Source organism: Myotis daubentonii, chromosome 8 (assembly GCF_963259705.1).
Source record: "Myotis daubentonii chromosome 8, mMyoDau2.1, whole genome shotgun sequence".
NCBI classification, from domain to species: Eukaryota; Metazoa; Chordata; class Mammalia; order Chiroptera; family Vespertilionidae; genus Myotis; species Myotis daubentonii.
In genome coordinates, this window is record NC_081847.1 from 39537883 (window position 1) to 39559419 (window position 21537).

The 21537-nt window shown below is 41.2% G+C and overlaps 2 protein-coding genes across 10 annotated transcripts in view; one reads left to right on the forward strand and one right to left on the reverse strand.

The window, feature by feature from the left end:
* TTI1 (TELO2 interacting protein 1) overlaps window positions 1-8280 on the reverse strand; it is a 52650-nt gene extending 44370 nt beyond the window's left edge. Inside the window, exon 1 of the mRNA XM_059706119.1 lies at window positions 7894-8280. Within this exon, the coding sequence (XP_059562102.1) occupies window positions 7894-8280 (387 nt within the window). The remainder of the gene's footprint in view (window positions 1-7893) is intronic.
* A 145-nt stretch (window positions 8281-8425) lies between these two features.
* Window positions 8426-21537, forward strand: part of RPRD1B (regulation of nuclear pre-mRNA domain containing 1B) — a 59452-nt gene continuing 46340 nt past the window's right edge. For 8 of the 9 annotated variants that reach the window (XR_009454083.1, XR_009454079.1, XR_009454082.1 and 5 more), the window contains exons 1-2: window positions 8426-8576; window positions 14339-14468. Coding sequence is in view for 3 of the 9 variants with exons in the window: in XM_059706120.1 (XP_059562103.1) it covers window positions 8426-8576; window positions 14339-14468 (281 nt within the window). In the remaining 6 variants the exon portion in view is untranslated. The remainder of the gene's footprint in view (window positions 8577-14338; window positions 14469-21537) is intronic. The other variant, XM_059706123.1, reaches the window with a different exon arrangement.

The window sequence follows — 21537 nt, forward strand, 5'->3', positions numbered from 1 at the left end:
TTTATAGCTCTACAGGCCTACCTCAAAAAGCAAGAAAAAGTGGTAGTAAATCATCTAACTCTACAACTCAAAGAATTAGAAAGAGAATAACAAGAAAAGCCCAGAGTGAGCAGAAGGAAGGAGATAATAAAGATCAGAGCAGAAATAAATGACATAGAGACCAAAAAGAAACAATACATAAGATCAATGAAACCAAGAGCTGGTTCTTTGAAAGGATAAACAAGATTGATGAACCTCTAGCTAGGCTCACTAAGAAGCAAAGAGAGAGGACCCAAATAAAATCAGAAATGAAAGAGGCGAAATAACAACAGACCCCACAGAAATACAAATGATTGTTAAAAAATACTATGAACAACTCTACTCCAACAAACTAGACAACCTGGAGGAAATGGACAAATTCCTAGAAAAATACAACCTTCCAAAACTCAATCAGGAAGAATCTACAAATCTCAATAGGCCAATAACTATGGAAGAAATTGAAGCAGTCATCAAAAAGCTTCAATCAAACAAAAGCCCAGGACCAGATGGCTTCACAGGGGAGTTTTAACAAACATTCAAGGAAGAACTAAAACCTATCCTCCTCAGACTTTTCAAAAAAATTCAAGAGGAAGGAACACTTCCAAGTTCATTCTATGAAGCCAGCATCACCCTAATACCAAAACCAGGTAAAGACAACACAATGAAAGAGAATTACAGGCCAATATCCCCCTTGAACATAGATGCCAAAATCCTCAACAAAATCTTAGCAAATCAGATCCAGCAGGATCATCATACACCATGACCAAGTAGGATTTATCCCAGGGATGCAAGGATGGTACAATATCCGCAAATCAATAAAGTGATGCATCACATGAACAAATTGAGAGAAAAAACCACATAGTCATATCAATTGATGCAGAAAAAGCATTTGACAAAATCCAACACCCATTTTTGATAAAAACTCTCAGCAAGGTGGGAATAGAAGGATCATACCTCAACATAATAAAAGCCATATATGACAAACCCACAGCCAACATCATACTCGATGGGCAAAAACTAAAACCTTAAGAACAGGAACAAGACAGGGATGTCCACTCTCACACTCCTGTTCAACATAGTGCTGGAAGTATTAGCCATTGCAGTTAGACAAGAAGAAGAAATAAAAGGCATCCAAATTGGAAAAGAAGAAGTAAAACTGTCCTTATTTGCAGATGACATGATATTGTACATAAAAAACCCTAAAGACTCCATCAAAAAACTATTAGACTTGATAAATGAATTCGGCAATGTAGCAGGATACAAAATTAATGCCAAGAAATCTATGGCATTTCTATACACCAATAGTGAACTTACAGAAAAAGAGACTAAAAAAGCAATCCCATTTACCATCACACCAAAAAAAATTAAGATATCTAGGAATAAACTTAACTAAAGAGGCAAAAGACCTCTACTAAGAAAACTACAGGACGTTGAAAAAAGAGCTAGAGGAAAACATAAACAGATGGAAGAACACACCATGTTCATGGATTGGTAGAATCAACATCATTAAAATGTCCATACTATCCAAAGCAATCTATAAATTCAACGCACTTCCCATTAAAATACCAACAGCATATTTCACAGACCTAGAACGAACGCTCCAAAAATTCATCTGGAATAAAAAAAGACCCCGAATAGCTGCAGCGATCTTGAGAAAGAAGAACAAGGTAGGTGGGATCTCAATACCAGATATCAAGCTGTATTACAAAGCCACTGTTCTCAAAACTGCCTGGTACTGGCACAAGAACAGACATATAGATCAATGGAATAGAATTGAGAACCCAGAAATCGACCCGAACCAATATGCTCAATTAATATTTGACAAGGGAGGCAAGAACATACAATGGAGTCAAGACAGTCTCTTTAATAAATGGTGTTGGGAAAATTGGACAGATACATGCAAAAAAATGAAACTAGACCACCAACTTACACCATACACAAAAATAAACTCAAAATGGATAAAGGACTTAAATGTAAGACGGGAAACCATAAAAATACTAGAAGAATCCAAAGGCAACAAAATCTCGGACATATGCCAAAGCAATTTCTTCACTGATACTGCTCCTAGGGCAATGAAAACTAAAGAGAAAATAAACAAGTGGGACTACATCAAAATAAAAAGCTTCTGCACAGCAAAAGAAAGTATTAACAAAACAACAAGAAAGCCCACTGCATGGGAGAACATATTTGCCGATGTTATCACCGATAAGGGTTTAATCTCCAACATTTATAGGGAACTCATACAACTTAACAAAAGGAAGATAAACAATTCAATCAAAAAATGGGCAAAGGACCTAAATAGACACTTTTCAGAAGAGGACATTCAGAAAGCCAAGAGACATATGAAAACATGCTCAAAGTCACTAATCATCCGAGAATTGCAAATCAAAACAACAATGAGGTACCATCTCACACCTGTCAGAATGGCTATCATCAACAAATCAACAAACGACAAGTGCTGGAGAGGATGCAGAGAAAAGGGAACACTCGTGCACTGCTGGTGGGAATGCAGACTGGTGCAGCCACTATGGAAGACTGTATGGAGTCTCCTCAAAAAGTTAAAAATGGAACTCCCATTTGACCCAGTGACCCCACTTCTAGAAATATATCCCAAGAAACCAGAAACACCAATCAGAAAGGATATATGCACCCCTATGTTCATAGCAGCACAATTTACCATAACGAAGATCTGGAAACAGCCTAAGTGCCCATCAGTAGATGAATGGATTAGAAAACTGTGGTACATCTACACGATGGAATACTATGCTGCTGTAAAAAAGAAGGAACCCTTACCATTTGCAACAGCATGGATGGAACTGGAGAGCATTATGCTAAGTGAAATAAGCCAGTCAATGAAAGAAAAATACCACATGATCTCACTCATTTATGGATAATAAAGACCATTATAAACTGATGAACAAAAATAGATACAGGGGCAGAGCAGCATCGAACAGACTGTCAAACTACAGCGGGAAGGCTGGGGAGTGTTGGGGGACAGGAGGAGGGGATAAGAGATCAACTGAAGGACTTATATGCATACATATAAGCATAACTAATGGACATAAGACACTGGGTGATAGGGGAGGCTGGGGAATGCCAAGAAGGGGAAAAAAGGGAGACATATATAATACTCTGTGTAATACTTTAAGCAATAAAACAAAATTCAAAATAAATAAATAAAAAATAAATAAATAATGAAAGTAAAAAACAAAAAAAAGCTCAATGAAACAAATTACTGGTTCTTTGAAAAGATCAATTAAATTGACAAACTTCTGGAAAGATGTGTGAGAGAGACTAGCAATATCAATAATAAAATGAGATAGCACTACAAACCTTGTAGACATCAAAGAATAACACAAGACTACCACAAATAACTTTACACTCAAAATTTAATTTGTTATTTACAAACTAAAAAAAAGAAGAGAGAAAAAAAGAAAAAGAAATCTCCAGATTTAGATGGTTTCACTGGGAACTTCTACCAATCATTTAAAGAATTAACAGTAATGTTAATGTAAAAAAATTCATATGTAATACTTTAAGCAAACAAATAAAAAAATTCAAACCTGTAAAGAATTTATATATATATATATATGTATATATATATATGTATATATTAATTTCAGAGAGGAAGAGGGAGAGAGAGATAGAAACATCAATGATGAGAGAGAATCATTGATCGGCTGCCTCCTGCATGCCCCCTACTGGGGATCGAGGCTGCAACCCAGGCACATGCCCTTGCCTGGAATCGAACCCGGGACCCTTAAGTCCGCAGGCCGACACTCTATCCACTGAGCCAAACTGGCTAGGGTGTGTAAAGAATTTTTTGAGTTTATTTGAGCCAAACTGTCAACAATTGCCCGGGAGCAGTATCTTAAGGGAGTGTGGAGGGTTTTCCTCTATTTTTATACATTGCAATCAAAGGAGGGGCATAGGTGGGTTACATGAAATCCATTGGTGCTAGATTAGGGAGGTAGGAGAAAGCAAAGCTCGGGGGAGAGGGGAACCTCTGGGATTGGGTAACAAGTAAAATGAAAGACACATACTTAGGTGTGTGCAGGAGAGTGAACAGTCAACAATTAACGTGATAACAATAACAATGGAGGAATTTGTGATATCTGTCCTGGCGCCCAGGCACATTAGGTTGTGTCCCAAGGGGTCTGGAAAAAGAGAAGTTACAACTTACCCAGGCATTTCAAAGATATGTTATTATAGATGCAACAAACAAACAAACAAAACCCCAGATAGGCTCAGTTAAGGTAAAGGTTGACCTTGTCAGTGAAGATACCAGCCTAGGATGTAACTACCCACCATAACTGCTTATAGTTAAAGTTTAATTTCAGACCATCCTTTGTGGTTACTTTAGGTCTTTGAGTTTGCAAGACTGCCATGCAGGCCTTTCCTGAGCTTGTCAGGTTAGCATGTGGCCCCTTTTGTCCACACTAATATCCAGTCAAGATGGAGGTGCAGGTAAACGTAGTACTCAAATCCTCCCACAACCACATCAAGATTATAACTAAACTACAGAACAATCACCATCCAGAACCGCCTGAAATCTTGCTGATTCCCTACAACCAGGGAATTAAAGAAGCCACACTGAAATTGGTAGGAGGAGCAGAGATGCAAAACATGCTGGTCCCACACCCAATGTGGCAGATAAAAATCGGGAGGAATATCTTGCTTCAGAGGTTAGCCCTGAGGAGCAAGAAGTCCCAGCCCCATACCAGGCCTCCAGCCAGGGTTGCAGTGACAGGAAGATAAGTCCCCATAACTTTTGGCTATAAAAACCAGATTGTGGCTGAGTGACACAAAGGCTGCTGGAATTCCTCTTTTTTTTTGTTGTTGTTAATCCTCACCCAAGGCTATTTTTCCATTGATTTTTAGAGAGAGTGGAAGAGAGGGAAAGACAGAAATATCAATGTGAGAGAAACACAATGATTGGTTGCCTCCTGCAGGACCAGGGTCCGGGCCGAGGAGGAGCCTGCAACCAAGGTAAGTGCCCTTGACCAGGAACCGAACCTGGGAGCCTTTGGTTTGCAGGCTGACACTCTATTCACTGAGCCAAACCGGCTAGGGTCCAGGCATTTCCTCTTCAAGAGTCCAAGCATTGACTTACTCCAAAACTTACTCGGACTCCCTCCCTTTGAGCTCCAGTGCTGGGGCAGCAGCTTGAAAGGAACCAGGGACATATGGGGATAACAGAATTGTCTGGAATGAGCATGAGAGCTGGGGGAGAGAAGGGAGGTGGGCAGCTTCCTCCCAGACAGCAGTGTTGGCAGAAGCCATTGTTCCTTCCTGAGACCACCTTGGCCCACACACACTACGGGAGGTTGGGGAGGTGGTGGTGGTGGTGGGGTGCACCATATCTGAGTCTAAATCAACAAATTCTGTTACCTCCTCTCAAATAGCCCCAGAATCGAACCCTTTTTACTACCTCCACCCTAGTCTGAGTCATCCTTTCACCTGGGTTATTACAACAGCTGCCAAACTGGTCTTCCTGCGTCTACCCTGGCCCCCTTACTATTTTCTATTGAACAGCCACAATGCTTCTCTTTTTACTCGAAACCATCCAATGGACTCTCATTTCACTCAGAGTAATATCCAAAGTCATTAATTTGCTTTAAGTCCCCATGCAATGGGGTCCCAGGCTAATTTTCTGAGCTTGTTTCCAGCCTTCTGCTTCTTATCACTTCAGCCACTCTGTCCTCCTTGCTGCCTCTTAAAAATGCCCAAAGTGGTGTAACCTCAGGACTTTGTACTTGGTCTTCTCTCTGGAGCAACATTCCACCACATAGTATATGGCTTGTTCTCCCATTTTTTTTTTCAGGGCTCTGATCAAATGTTACTGTCTCAGTGAGGCCTTCTCTGACCAGCATATATAATAGCCTCCTATCCACCCACACATACACTCCTCATCCCCCTTACCCTCCTTGATTTTTATTTAAAGCACTCATCACTTTCTGACTCATTTTATACTTGCATGTTTATCTGCCTTTCCCTATAGAAATTAAGCTTCCATAATAATGGATTCTGTTACCCTAGACTATGCTTCAGACATAGATACTCAAAATTATCCACTGAATGAATGAGAACCACTGGCTCAGGAGTGAAGAATTTGGGATCTGACATCAGATAACCTTGATTTGACTCCTGGCTCTGTTATTTCCTATGTCCAAGTGACATTGGGTACTCACCCATATTTTATGTTTTCTCATTTATCCAATTGTGATAATAATGTCCACTCCATAGGACTATTGTAATGATTAAATAACAGAATGTATGTAATGTGCTTAATAAAAGTGGTTTGGGCCCTAGGTAGTTTGGCTCAGAGGACAGAGCATCAGCCTGCAGACTAAAAGGTACCAGGTTTGATTCCAGTCAAGGGCACATACCTGGGTTTCGGGCTAGATCCCCACTGGGGTGTGTGCAGGAGGCAGCTGATCAATGATTCTCTCTCATCATTGATGTTTCTATCTCTCTCTCCCTCTCCCTTCCTCTCTGAAATCAATAAAAATATATTTTTTAAAAAAGTGGTTCAGTATAAAAGTGCTCAGTATATGAGTGTTACTTAATACACAAAGATAGATACACTAGATTTGGACTCAAAGACCCTAGGTTATAATTATAATTAGAATAGAGACCCGGTACATGAAATTCGTGCACAGGTAGGGTCCCTAGGCCTGGGCAGTGATCAGGGCAGGCCGGGGCCTACCTTCATTCTGCGCCGCCCCCTGGTGGTCAGTGCATGTCATAGCAAGCGAGCGAACTCCTGGTCTCCAGGTAGAACTCCCGAGGGGACAACTTGCATATTAGACATACACACACACACACACACACACACACATATATAGATTGTGTGATTTTAGGCTATTCATCTCTTTCATAGTAATTTACTTTGAATCAGCTATTGGGGTAAAAAAAATAAGATGCAGTTCCTTGCCTCAAATTCAGTTATGTGGTCTTGGGTAAGGTTACCTAATCTCTCTCAGCCTGTTTCCTCATTTGCCAAACGGGAATTACACAATGCGCACCTCACAATTTGTCTTAAGGACTGAATGAGTTACTAAATGAAAATATTGTTAACTGGATCATAGCAACTGCTCACTATGTTGGCCATGATTATGATTCTAGTCTGGAGGAGAAGCACCTAAGCAAATAACTACAATACAGTGAGTTAAAAGCAAAAACAGGCATCAACTAGAAGACTGCCTCCTAGCTGGAGTCCACCCACAACTGATAAGTTCCATGATGATCAGGAAATCCTAAATACACTAGGATTTCCTACCACTATTCTCAGAGCAGAAAGGCAAATTTCTCTGCTGATTTGATAACTGGAATTTAAAACTTTTTGAAAACAGTAAAGGGTTTCAATGTCTGAAACAGCGTTTCTTAAAGGAGGTCAATGGACCCATTCATTTCTCTGCCTCCAACTCCAAAGTTAACATTACTTAAATTTGAGGAACAGTAAAATGGACCCCCAGAGACAGCATGTACTTTCCCAAATAAAGCCGCCAATTAAGAGCCAAGAGCAGCCTAGTGTTTTATGACATAAGGACTGGACATTAAAGGGTGGACCTGGAGCCGAATGGGAGTCCATCAGGTGAGACGTAGGGGCGTCACCTTTGGAGAAAGAACAGTAAGAGCTACCGTATGGAGGCGGGAAAGGGCACGTGGGTGGCTTGGCAGAGCAAAAAGCTTTGGGGGGTGGGCAGCCAGGGAGCAGTGTTTACAGAGGAAGAATGCGGCTCAGATTTTGTCAGGTGAGAAAGCCTCCCTCCATTCCCAGATCACGGTCTCAGCCTCAGTGTCCCCTCGGGATCCCCCTGTAAGGGCCACCAGTTGTTGATCTCCCTCCTGATCCCGCCACTCTTCCCTTACCTCGTCTTCCAGCCTTTCCCTTACTATCCCGCCTCCTCCGCTCCGCCGGAAGTGACGCATAACCAGTGCGCCGCGCCGCGCCAGATAAGTTCCGCGGGAGCCGGAGAAAGGGTTCCGGAGAGACACACTGCGCCGGCGTGCGGGCGCGAGCGGTGAAAGCATCTTCCGGAGGCCGCCGCCGAACTGCGTTCCTTTCCCCTCCGAAGTGCCCAGAACGAGGTTCAGAGAGGCCGCCGCCGCCACTGGAGGAGCGGATCTACAGCCCTGAGACCTCCCGGCGTCCAGCTCCTCCGGCCCTTGCCCTTTGACCCTGCTCCCACGGCGGGGTGAGAGGTCGGTGGCCATCTTGTGGCGGCGGCGCCGGCGGCTGTTACTGCGGAGACCCATCCCCCTCCCCCTTGCCCGCCTGGCTGCCTGTCAGTGAGTCAAGAGTCTCGCGGGCGGTCTGGTGAGGCCCCGGCCTCCTGCCGTCGCTCTTCCCGCCGCACTGGGCGGCCCAGGCCGCTCCCTGCCGGGCCTCGCCGCCGCCACCATGTCCTCCTTCTCGGAATCCGCGCTGGAGAAGAAGCTCTCGGAGCTGAGCAACTCGCAGCAGAGCGTGCAGACCCTGTCTCTGTGGCTCATCCACCACCGCAAGCACGCGGGACCCATCGTCTCGGTGTGGCACCGCGAGCTGCGCAAAGGTAAACACACTCCCCCCGCCCTCCGCAGCCCTCCCCGGGCCGTCCTCTCCTCCACCCCCTCCCTGCAGGGGCCCCTCGAGCTTCTTCCAGGAGCGTTTCTTTCCAGGCCCGGGCTCTGATCGCGCTTCTGAGGCTGGAGACAGTGTTATCCCCATTTCTCGGAAAAGGGAAATGAGGCCCGGGAAGGTTTCAGGTACTTGTCGGGGGTTCCACCACCCAGGGCGCCAGTGCTCGGACTCCCAGTCCAGCCGGCCGCTTTCCCTCCGGGTTCCTCCAGACACTTGTCACTGTTATTACCTGGGCCGTGCTCAGCGCCCTGTGGAGGTTACTGGCCGAGCCTGTCGTGTGCCAGGCGCTTGACTGGGCATTTGGAGCGAGAGCCAGCAGACTGTGGAGTAAGGCTGCCGAGTTGAGTCCTGGCTCAGCCACTCAGCGATCGGGGCGATATTGGGCGAGTTTCTCTGTCCGCGTGCCGCTTGTTTTCTCATCTGCAAAATGAGGACGAGGATAGCTGCCGCTTGCAGAGCCCTTATTCGGTGCCAGTCATTATGCCAGGACGGGTGCATGTATGCTCGCACTCAGTACCCAGCACAGCCCGGGGAAGTGGGTTCCGTGACTCCCAGTGTAGAGAGGTTCAAGGGCCACACCACCTAGGCTCCTCTTCCCACGCAACTTTCATTGATTCCAGACCCCGCTCACCGTCGAACTGGATCTCAGCCGATTATGTGCCAGGCGCTAGGTTGGGTGCTTGAAAGCATGTTGGCTCCAGAGGCCAACTCTCTGGAATTGCAGCCTGACTTTGACATTTACACACCCCAGCAGCTGAGCCTCTTTGGTCCTCTGTTTCCTTACCTATAAAATGGAGATGATGATATTTACTGTGCTGTTTTATCATGTCCCAGGCCCAGGACTGATATCTTTACATACATTGTCATTTTTTAAGTTTTCAGAGTCCTGTGAAGTAGAAACTTTGCAGACAAGAAAAATCTGAGGCTGTAGTCAAGAGAATAATCTAAATGGTGGCAGACACAGTGCTGGCATTCGATAAATAATAGTGAGATGGGGTTACTGATTGCTCAAGGTGAGGCGGGGTCTTCACCTTCATGTTGCTTACAGTCTGGTGGGGAAAGATGGTCACCTAGGCAGCTATCTGCTATCCTGATGAGTCCCTAGCACAGTGGTTCTCAACCTTCTGGCCTTTTAAATACAGTTCCTCATGTTGTGACCCAGCCATAAAATTATTTTCGTTGCTACTTCATACTGTAATGTTGCTACTGTTATGAATCGTAATGTAAATATCTGATATGCGGGATGGTCTTAGGCGACCCCTGTGAAAGGGTCGTTTGACCGCGGGTCGCGACCCACAGGTTGAGAACCGCTGCAAAGCTGCGGACACGAAACCTATATGTGATAGGCCCTTTAAGAAACTTACCTGTGTTCTCTACGATTAGTGAGATGGGGATTCTACCCTGTTTTACGGATGAGGAAACTGAAGTGGATAAGTGGTATTTTTAAGGCCTTGCAACTGGTGAAGCTCAGACTACAGCAGGTGGCAGACACCAAAATTCAGGATTCTTTCAGGAGAGTCAGTTCTAGTCCTCTAGCAGAGACCCACCTCCAAATATGTACTATGCTAAGATAGAGGTCCCTTCAGCCTCTGGGAAGTTGGGGGATAGAGCCTACAGGTCCCAGAACCTCCTTCATGTACCTCACTGTGCCATTCAAATACAGTATTTCTAACATCTGAGATGTGAAAAAATGTGAATTGCCTCTATAGGATCCTATCTGGTAAGCTCTGAGTCAGGTTAGAGAGGCCATCTCAAATATCACATCTTTTTGGAAGCCTTCTTGATTCCCCACCTCACCCTACTTGAGTTATTGGGGTGATGATGGGGGAACCATTTAGAAAGTGCATTCATTTATGAAGCTCCTTTAACCCTAATCTCACATGATGGAAAGTTATGGCCAGCATTGTTATCCCTATTTTATGGATAAGAAGATAAAGGTATGGGAAGATTAAGTGCTTTGTTTAGGGTCACACAGCTGGGACCTGAGCCAGAGCTCTCTGACACCAAAACTTGTGCTTTCAAGTACCCAGTGCCTCAGTGCACTTACGTGCAATAAGTGAACGTGATCATAACCTTCCAACCAAACCTGTAGCGCTTTTATTAGAATTAATCACTACCTCCCATCCCACACCAATTTAACATTTATAGTTGGCCTTCTGTATCCATAGGTTCTGCATCCACCCATGGAGTGAAAATATTCAAAAGAAAATGTTATGGTGTTGCTGATGTGTACTGTGTAGTTAGGTCTAGGATGGTGGCATCTGTACTGAACGTGTCATTATTTTCTCTTGTCATTATTCCCTGAACAATACAATGTAGCAACTACTTACATAGTGTTTATATTTTATTAGGTATTATAAGGAATCTAGAGATGATTGAAAATATATAGGAGGATTTGCTTAGGATATGCAAATGCTATATATCATCTATAATAATAAAACCATAATATTCAAATCGACCCAACAGCTGAACAGAACGACGACCACGCTATGACACACTGCGGCCAGGCCAGCCAAGGCGGGTGTGATGTGATTGGTCTGGGGAGGGCTCTGTGTTTGCCCCGCAGAGGGAGGCCCAGGACACCCTCTGCGGGGTGATTGATCTGGGGGCTCTGCAGAACCTGGGAACCGGTGGGGTATGTGGCAGTGGATGCGGGCAGCGCCAGACCAAGGCGGGTGGGGGTGGGGGGGAGATGAGGCCGCAAAGCTGGCAGCCGGGGGAAGGAAGGCCTACCCTTGCACAAATTTCGTGCATTGGGCCTCTAGGTTTATATAAAGGACTTGAGCATCTGTAGATATTGTATTGGCACAGGGGTTAGGAGGATGAGGAGGTCTTGGAACCAACCCCCCACCCCCTCGTAGATAATACTGAGAGACTTCTGTATTTCATTCTTTCTAGTTACCTCTTTTTTCACTAGGTTGTGTTTTGAGGAAGAAACTAGACCTCTTGTTTCTTTGTAACACCTACAGTATTTAGCATGGTACCTGTTACCCAGTTAAAAAGTTGCTTAGTAGGAGTTAAATTGTGGTCTCTGACATTTTGAATAAACAGCACTAATACAACTTTCTGTGATGATAGAAATGTTTTATATCTGTGCTGTCCAACAAGGTAGCCACTTGCCACAGGTGGCTATTGAGCACTTGAAATATGTGATTAAGCAATGAAAATTTTAAATAAATACAATAAAAAATTTAGTTCCTGAGTTTTGCTAGTCATACTTCAAGTGTTCATTCATGTGGCTAGTGGCTACCATATTGGACAGTGCAAAGCTAGAGGATACGCTTCCAAGTATCAGGATACAGCTTCCTAATATCCAGGCTTCATGAACTGAAAATGCCCCTACACTAAAGTGGAAAATAGTTTGTGCCCTAATGTTCAAATTGACCACCCTTTAGGTTCTAGCCAACCCTGGTCTTTTAAGTGGACAGTTCTATCTATGGTCAAGCCAATTTCCCTAAGATGTTCACAAACTGTCTCTGAGTTGCCTTCAAAAAATATTTACCACATTTAAAAAAATTACTTTTTCTTAATGTAAGTACTACATCTATTGCTGATGTATTATTGTCTTCTATTGCTGATGTATTGTTTTCTTTTCTAAGACTGATTCTTAATTTATCTCTTTTTGCTCTATTCTCCCTATCTTTATGAAACTGGTATAAAATACTCTTAGATGAATATTTTTTAGTGTGTGTGTGTGTGTTTTGTTGTTTTTGTTTTGTTTTGTTTTGTTTTTTTATCTTGGCCTGAATGCAAATAAAAAAGCCTTTTTTACAAACTTACTTTTCTAGATGTCAAAACCAGCCAAACAGTGAACATTTTGGTCAACTAGTTATTTATACTTTGCTCAATAACTATTTCAACCAGTTTGGAATGTGCATCAATAGAGTGTGAAAAGATCTATTTTGTCATTTTGGAAAGATATCTGAACAAGTGAGCTGTCACCTGGAGCTGGAGTGGAGGGTGTGTGTGTTGTGTGCATTATGACTGTGTGTTAAAGTGCTCTAGGACTTTGTCATATCACCTTTACACACATGGTGCTTATATTGACTGTTCAGGATGCTGGATGTGGAGGGATAAAGTTTTATCCTAAATAAGTACTCATTGCTAAATTTAAGGATGATGAAAAATAATTGGTATTGTAGATAGTGAAAACCTTGACACTCTGGCCTCTTAGCTATCATATTTGTAATACTGAAAAATATATCAAATCTTTCTTGAATGTCCATAGCATTTTATAATATGAATTCTGAGTTTTTTAACATTAAGCATATGGAATTTGTAAAGCTTCGCTTTTGTGAAGTCAAATTTGCTTTGTTGAAGTTCTGTTTTACTTTTGAATCTGTTAACTTTCATGGCATTATAGACTTGGTAGTTTTACTTGTTGCAACATCCCAGAACAAGGTTTGCTTTTTCCCCTTAAAAGCAAAAACAACAAAAAAACACTTTGCCATAATCATACCTTTGTAGTAGCATAGCTCCAGGTTTTCAATATTTCTCACCAGTTGGCCATCAAAATTAGGTTGTTACCAGAAGGTTTATACAATTCAGTATATTCATACTTAATTTTTTGAGCACTTCAAGTCATCAGTTTAAACTATAATATGTTCTAAAAATCTTGTTTTTAACTTGGGTTATTCTTCTGTGGCTACACTTGAAAGTGGCAATGTCTGCTAAGTCAGAATTTATACATGCTGTGTCATTTCAAAAGAAACGTTTCTGAGAGAAGCGGAGTAAGGACTAGGTGTGTGTAAAGGTTAACATAGAGCTTGCTTGAATTTTTCAGGTACTTTGGCATTGTGGTTTAAGAAAATTTAGTGTTTTGAACTGTCTGATTATGTTCTTATTTATTTCTTTTAAAAGAAAACTGGGATCAAAAATTGTAACTATGTAACTTTACGGTTGAGAAGTTATGTACATAATAGCCAGGAAATTCAGTAATGTTCCCCCCAAGCAACTGTAACTCAGACTTATTGCCTGAAGTTTTTATGGTTTAATATATGATACCTAGTATAGAGTAATAGAAAATACTACATAGAGTATGTATAAGAGAAAAATTATGGTTTTTGTGGAACCCATAACTTTGCATATCCAGATTTCAGACATGTTTAAATTTTCATTAAAAATGTAGCAATGTATATTTGTATTTGAGATATAATATCCATTGGTGCATCTAGAGATTGCTCTGGATTTTAGAATTGATGTAATTGACTGATGATGGGTATTAGAATGTTCAAAGAGAATTCTCAGTCTAGGAGCATAAATTACAAGAACCCACTTCAGTCTTTCATTTTGCAGTATTTGACAATAATAGTGAGTTAGAAAAGTTCATTTTTACAATAGAGTAAATGAAAATCTTGGCTTTAACATGTTTTCTGGAGAATATTGACTGCTTATCCTTTAGGAATTTTCTTCAGATTATCTTCATTTTTACTGCTCATTAATTACCCTGGTTAAAATAACACAGAAATGAAGATGGTCCATTTTTGTTTTGTTTTTTACAAAAATTGTATTCTCAAACCTCTTTTATTAGAGTTTTGTTAGGAGTTCCTTAGTTGGTTTTTCAAACACGTAGCAGTCTTGACCTCAAGTAGATAATGCTTGTCTTAATATATAACTTAGGAGTAGCTTAGGGCAAAGAATTGTGAATTGAGAATTTCCTTAATGTAAGTTAAATTATCTTTTCTTTTTTTCCAGCCAAATCAAATAGAAAGCTTACTTTTCTATATTTAGCAAATGATGTCATCCAAAACAGTAAAAGGAAAGGACCTGAATTCACTAGAGAATTTGAATCTGTCCTTGTGGATGCGTTTTCTCATGTTGCCAGGTATGTTGTCTCTTTTTTTTTGTTTTATTTTAAAATATATCACCTTTCCTTTTTGTTCTTTCCTTTTTCAAGGTAACTTTTGAAAATTGATAACTTGTACTTTACATAGATGTGCTTCACAGAGTGATGCGAAGGCTAAGTTATGGTTTTATATTTTGCCGGGCCCTTAAAAACTACCTCAGCCATATAAACATTTTGATGCATTAAGGAATTCAGTCTAGCACTTGAATCATCCTTTTCCCTAGATGTAGTCATTTATTGAATTCATTTCTTGAGTATGGTATTTTTCTTTGTTTGGCTGAATTGTCTCTAGCTTATGGTCTAAAACATAAAGCCAAATAGTACAAGGGAACCTTCCAGTAACAAAACCTTATTAGCAAGAAATTAGTTACTTAGCCTTTATTTTTACTTACTTCCTTCTGGATGTCTGGTTTACTAGAAATAGTGGTCATTACTGTCGCTGCAAAGGTAATCACTAGTGTGGAAAGTAGATATTTGCTCTGGTTATATCATATGAAGTCTTTGCACTGTTGTGTTTTATAACAGAGAGGACTGGAGCATAAAACACACATATACCTAGTATCACAGAGAACATCCATTTGATTAAAAGTTTTATAAATCGTTCTTATTCATTTAAAAACAAGTCGTTTTTCTATACACACAAGTTAGTTGCATAGGAAGAGCAGAGAAAAACAATTTTGCACTAACTTATTATTCAGTAAACATAAAAAAATAAATGTCTTTGCAAAAGAAAATTGGGACGTACACAAAGGAGACTAGTGGGTTAAATAAAAATTGTTCTAGGGTCTAAAGTGTAAGTGAAAAGTCTTAAATGTGAAAATAAGTCTGCACTCCATGAAAGATTTAAAACATTTAAAGGAATAAATTGAGAAATCCAAAAGAAAGAAATTACATCTAGATTTCTAAAGGTGGAAAAAAAAGACTTGTTTATCCACTACATAGCTGGTTCGCTCTTCTGGTGAACATGGGCACTGAAAAAAATGTGTTATGAAATTGAATAAATTGATGAACAAAGAAAATGTGTTATGAACTTGTCTCCTTATAGCAGAGTAAACTTAGAACAAACTATTAGAGTAGCTGTTGGAAACTGGAGATAGGTTTTTTCTTGTTTTGAGGAGATTTAGTTCTGTTTCTTAGACATTGGCTGTAGCTCTGCCTCCAACACTGAGTGACTTTATATGTGATACTTAGCTTTTTGAGCCCAAGTTTCCTAATTAGAGTTGTGAGGCTAAAGTAAAACAGTATGGTCACCCTGGCTGGGCAGTTCAGTTGGTTAGAGCCTCGTCCCAACACGCCAAGGTTGTGGGTTCCATCCTGTATAGGGCACATATAAGAAATGATGAATGCATAAGTAAGTGGAACAACAAATCCAGTCTAGCACTTGAAACATCCTTTCTTTCTCCCTACTCCCTTTCCTACCCCCCCCCCCCCCCCCCCCCCCGCTCTCTCTCAAATCAATAGGAAAAACAAATGCTCTGGCAGGGCAGCTCACTTGGTTAGAGCCTTGTCCTGATACACCAAGGTTGCAGGCTCAATCCCCAGTCAGGGCATATGCAAGAAAAAAAAAAGCAAAGCAGTATGTTTGAAAGTACATAGTACATTGACTCATCCAAGGTCTTTGCTGCTTCATAGGAATGCGCTTAGTGAAGTGTCTGGCACAGAGCTGCTGGGTTATGTAGCTTTAAGGGGATACCATTTATGTAGCCTTGCTGTGAATGCTGGTGTCCTAGGAGCTGGGCAACATTGTGGTCTGCCCTGGCACAGAGAGGGATTCAGTAAATATTTAATGAATTAGTTAATTAATTTAGGGTATAGGAAATTGACTAAAATAGTTTTCTGTAGCATTATTAAATATAACATTTTTATTTAAAAATTGAACAGTAATCGTTAGCTGCCCCCAATTCAGAAAAGGGTAAATAGAAGGGGTTGGCAGAAGGAGAATGAACAACAAATATCAGGATAGAAAATCCCTTTTTGGGCCTAATCACCAAAATGTATAGGGAACTCATACAACTCAACAAAAGGAAGATAAACAATCCAATCAAAAAATTGGCAAAGGACCTAAATAGACACCTTTCAAAAGAGGACATTCAGAAAGCCAAGAGACATATGAAAACTTGCTCAAAGTCACTAATCATCCTAGAAATGCAAATCAAAACAAAAATGAGGTACCATCTCACACCTGTCAGAATGGCTATCTATCATCAACAAATCCACAAACGACAAGTGCTGGAGAGGATGTGGAGAGAAAGGAACACTCGTGCACTGCTGGTGGGAATGCAGACTGGTGCAGCCACTATGGAAGACAGTATGGAGTTTCCTCAGAAAACTAAAAATGAAACTCCCATTTGACCCTGTGATCTCACTTCTAGGAATATACCCAAGAAATCAGAAACGCCAATCAGAAAGGATATATGCACCCATATGTTCATAGCAGCACAATTCATCATAGCTAAGATCTGGAAACAGCCTAAGTGCCCATCAGTAGATGAATGGATTAGAAAACTGTGGTACATCTACACGATGGAATACTATGCTGCTGTAAAAAAGAAGGAACCCTTACCATTTGCAACAGCATGGATGGAACTGGAGAGCATTATGCTAAGTGAAATAAGCCAGTCAGTGAAGGAAAAACACCACATGATCTCACTCACTCATGGATAATAAAGACCATTATAAACTTATGAACAAAAATAGATACAGAGGCAGAGCTGCCTTGAACAGTAAACTATAGCGGGAAAGCCGGGGAGGGTTGAGGGGCGGGAGGGGGGCGCGGTAAGAGATCAACCGAAGGACTTGTATGCATGCATATAAGCATAACCAATGGACATAAGACACTGGGGGGTAGGGGAGGCTGGGGGATTGTTAAGGGCAGGAAAAAAAGGAGACATATGTAATACTCTTTGTAATACTTTAAGCAATAAAACAATAAAATAAAAAAATTAAAAAAAAGAAAATCCCTTTTCTACTTGGTAACATCTTAAGACCTATCTAGGAGGAAATGTGGCATTGTGAGGAAGGAAACATGGTCCTTTTTAATAATAAAAAAAATAATCCCCAAGGTATTTATTTTATTATTAGTAGTATTATTATTTGCATTCTTCTAGTTCTTTTAGTGTTGTATTTGGGTATTATATTTGGGATCCCCATGTTTCCAAGCCCCTCCCCCTACCATTATTAGAACAGAAAGGCCAGCCATTCCATTTCAATAGTAATGTACCTTATCTATAGTTAGAAATGCTCTCTGTATGGTTTTCCTTTGGCCAATTGATGAACAAAGATAATTGACCTATTACTATTGACCAAAATTGATGAGGAATCCTATATAATAAAAGGGTAATATGCAAAACGATTGAATGGCAGAACGACTGGTTGCTATACGTGCACTGACCACCAGGGGGCAGACCCTCAACGCAGGAGCTTCCCCCTGGTGGTCAGTGTGCTCCCACAGGGGGAGCGCTGGTTAGCCAAAAGCCGGGCTCCCAGACTGCGAGAAGGTGCAGGCTGTGCTGAGGGACTCCCCCCGCTCCCCCCCCCCCCAGTACATGAATTTCATGCACCGGGCCTCTAGTCTATGATACTTTTCTACCTCTTCCCTCACCCCCAAACTTACTAAATGAACCCTTTCAAGTCAGAAAGCTCCAAAACTCATGGGGTAGATTTAATTTGAATAGCGGTTTGATTAACCAGACTTTGGACTTTTCCCCCACACAGATGACTTCTTGTTTTCTTCTCAGTTTGGAGATGGTTGTGCACCTTAGTTTTCTTTCATTCAACATGTATTTGAGTGCCTTGTGTGCACCAAAAACTGATCCAGACAATGGAGAGCAGCCATGAATAAGGACAAATAAATGAACAAGATACTTTCAGAGAGTGATAATGTGGACATAATAGAATAAATGGCATTCTAGAGGGGGGATCTTTTCTAGTGTGAAGGAAAGCCTCTCTCAGGAAATGATATTTGAGGTAATCATGTGGAGTAGGAACTTGAGGTAGAAATAATTTTGGCATGTCAAGAGGATCAGAAAGAAGGCCAGTGTGGTTAGAACACAGCGAGCAAAGGGAATAGTGGCATCAGATGATAACAGAGAGGTAGGCAGGTGCCAGCCACATATGCCTTGAAAGTGTTGGGAGATCACTGAAAGGTTTGTTGTTGTTTTTTGTTTTTTGGGGGTTTCTTTTGTCACTGAAAGGTTTTATACAGGGGAAAAATATATTCCATTATATTGTTAAAGATCCCTTTGGCTTAGCTTTGGAGAATGGGTTATAAGGGCCAAGTGAGGGGCAGGGACATTAGTTTGGAGAGGGTATTGCTCTAGTAAGGACCAGAGGCAACATCAGCTAGGACTCAGGAACAGTGAGAAGATTAATAATAGCTTCTGTTTATTGATTGTTTACTTTGTGGATGGATTTGCTCTCCTCGCCCCCCCAAATGTAAACTGGTAGGATTTGTGGGAGTGGAGTATGAGTTGGTAGTGAGGGAAAAGAGAAATCAAAGATTATTTTGGGGTTTTGATGTAAGTGGCACCCTTACGGAGATGAGGTTTGGGAAAACAATATGGTAGAGGAAATCAAGAGTTTTGTTTTGGCCATGTTACGTTTTATGGTAGATATTCCAAGGGGCAGTGCCAGATAGGCAGATGAATAAAATACAGGCATACCTTGTTTTATTGTGCTTTGCGTTATTGCACTTCACAGATGTGTTTTTTACAAATTGAAGGCAAGGCCCTCCACCAGCAAAAAGAATACAACTTGCTTTATTGAGACGGTTCCTTTATTGTAGTGGTCTGGAACCAAAAAAGCAATATTTCAAAGGTATGCCTGTCATCTAAATCTCAGTAGGGAATTAATTTTTGGAGACAAATTTGGAGTTAGCACTGTATACATATTGATTTACCACTGTGTCACAAGTCCCAAAGACCACTCCTAGGTTTGGTGATTTCAGGTAGAAAGGATACAAAGTAAAATCAGTAAAGGGAAAAGGTGCATGGGATGAAGTCCAGAGGAGACTAAGTGTAAGCTTCCAAGAGTCCTTTCACGTCAGAGCAGTGATTTCTAGCCCGTGTGCCACAAGAATTTTTAAAACATGCAATATCTAACTAGTCAAGGACACTGACCTCTTTTCCTTTACATTGTCAGATTAAAAAGTGACAGTAGCCAACACAACGATAGTCGCTGGTGTGAATGAATCAAAATTATACCTTTTTTTTTTTTTTTAAGTCCTCACCCAAGGATATGTTTTTATTGATTTAGGGGGAAGAGAGAGAAACATCACATCAGCTGCCTCCCATAGGTACCTCAGCCAGGGATCACATTCAAAACCTAGGTGTGTGCCCTGACCAGGAATCGAACATGCAACCTTTTGGTGTATGGGACAACACTCCAACCAGCTGTGCCACCTGGCCAGAGCTATGCCTATATTTTTGTCAGATCGGCAAAAATATAATTTTTGGTGTGCCACAGAAGTTTAGTAATTAGTTTATGTGTGCTATGAAATGAAAAAGGCTGAAAATCACTGCAGTGAGTCACAGGACACATACTTAACTCCTCCTGCATTGAATTATGGCAACATATGTGAAATGTGTACCTGGGAAACTCATTAGAGACTCAGTGCCCAGGATTTTTATTGTGGTTGGCCACAGGCATCCTCTGCTAATATTTCAGAAAGAATGCAGGTGTTCAGCATAAACCATATTGTTTGCACAAATAATTTAGGCACAGTAAACCACCCTTACTAGTTAGGAAATGGCAGGAACACTTCTGAAACCCAAGTTCTCAGATGCCTGTTAAGGGCCAACCTTGTAAGCAGGACTTTCTGAGGGTAGCAGTCTCAGGCTTGCTGTGTTAACTCTTTTCTGTACAGTTGCAGAGGAACATTTCTGCTCCAATTATACATGAGGTGCTATTGGAAGTGTTGGGATACTTTGAAAAAATTCTTGCCCTTCGTAGGCTACCATAGGCCTACTATACATGGGGTAAGACAGAAATACAGAAATTAGAGTGGTTGTACCAAGGAAGTGCCATTAAAACTGCAAAGGAAGAAAGGGCCCCCAAGCTGGTTTGATACTTCAAGCAGCAATCCTATGTGTGTATAATACACACTTTTTACTGTTTAGATCAATTTTACAGTGATTCAGTTTATAATGAGAATTAAAATATATACTAAGTTGTGTTCAACATACTAAGTTTTGTATATAATTATCGCTTTCCAGTTTATTCATTGGTTAGTGGCAATTATTTTTTTGGTGTTTCTTTACTTAAAGATTTATCAATTTAGAACTGAGTTAGTGCAACATGAAAAGATAACTTCTTCCATTATAAAAACTACTTTATTGCTTTAGTTGTATTCAGTTCTAGGTGCTAAAGTGCGGGCACGCACGTACAGTGCGATTGAAACTTCGTGGCCCATGCGCAGAAGTTGGTATTTTGTGGAAGAGCCACACTCAAGGGGCCAAAGAGCTACATGTGGCTCGCAAGCCGCAGTTTGCCGACCATTGGGTTATACTAATTGTAACGACTATTTTTCTAAACCATACATTTGATCAAATCAGGGACTTCCCTTTGCCTTCAGGATAAAGGCCACAATATGGCATTCGGGACCCTCTATAATCTAATTCTATTCTAACCCTCTAGATTCTTCTGCTATTTCTTCACACTCCCCATATACTTAAGCCACCTGAATCACTCACAACTTCTCCCTCATCTTGTTTAATACTTTAAGGGTTCCGTTCAAAGGAGAGGAGATAGCATGAGCAAAGGCACATGTACAAGAGAGAGCAAATTCTGAGTAGAAAATACATATGGTCCAGTGTTGCTAGAATGTGAAGCCCAGGTAGGGTATGGAAAGGTGAAAGGCTATTGGGTTGAGCCCTAGAGGTCAGGCCCTAGGCCTAATTCTTTGTATTCCAAGCACAGTATTTCATAAACCTCAATGAATGAGCAGGTGAGTGCTTAGTTGATACCTGATGTTGGCATGAATGACCTTGAAGTAGTAGGATTGTTGCTTTAAGTTAACTAATTGTATGGCTTACTGAAACCTATCTAAATT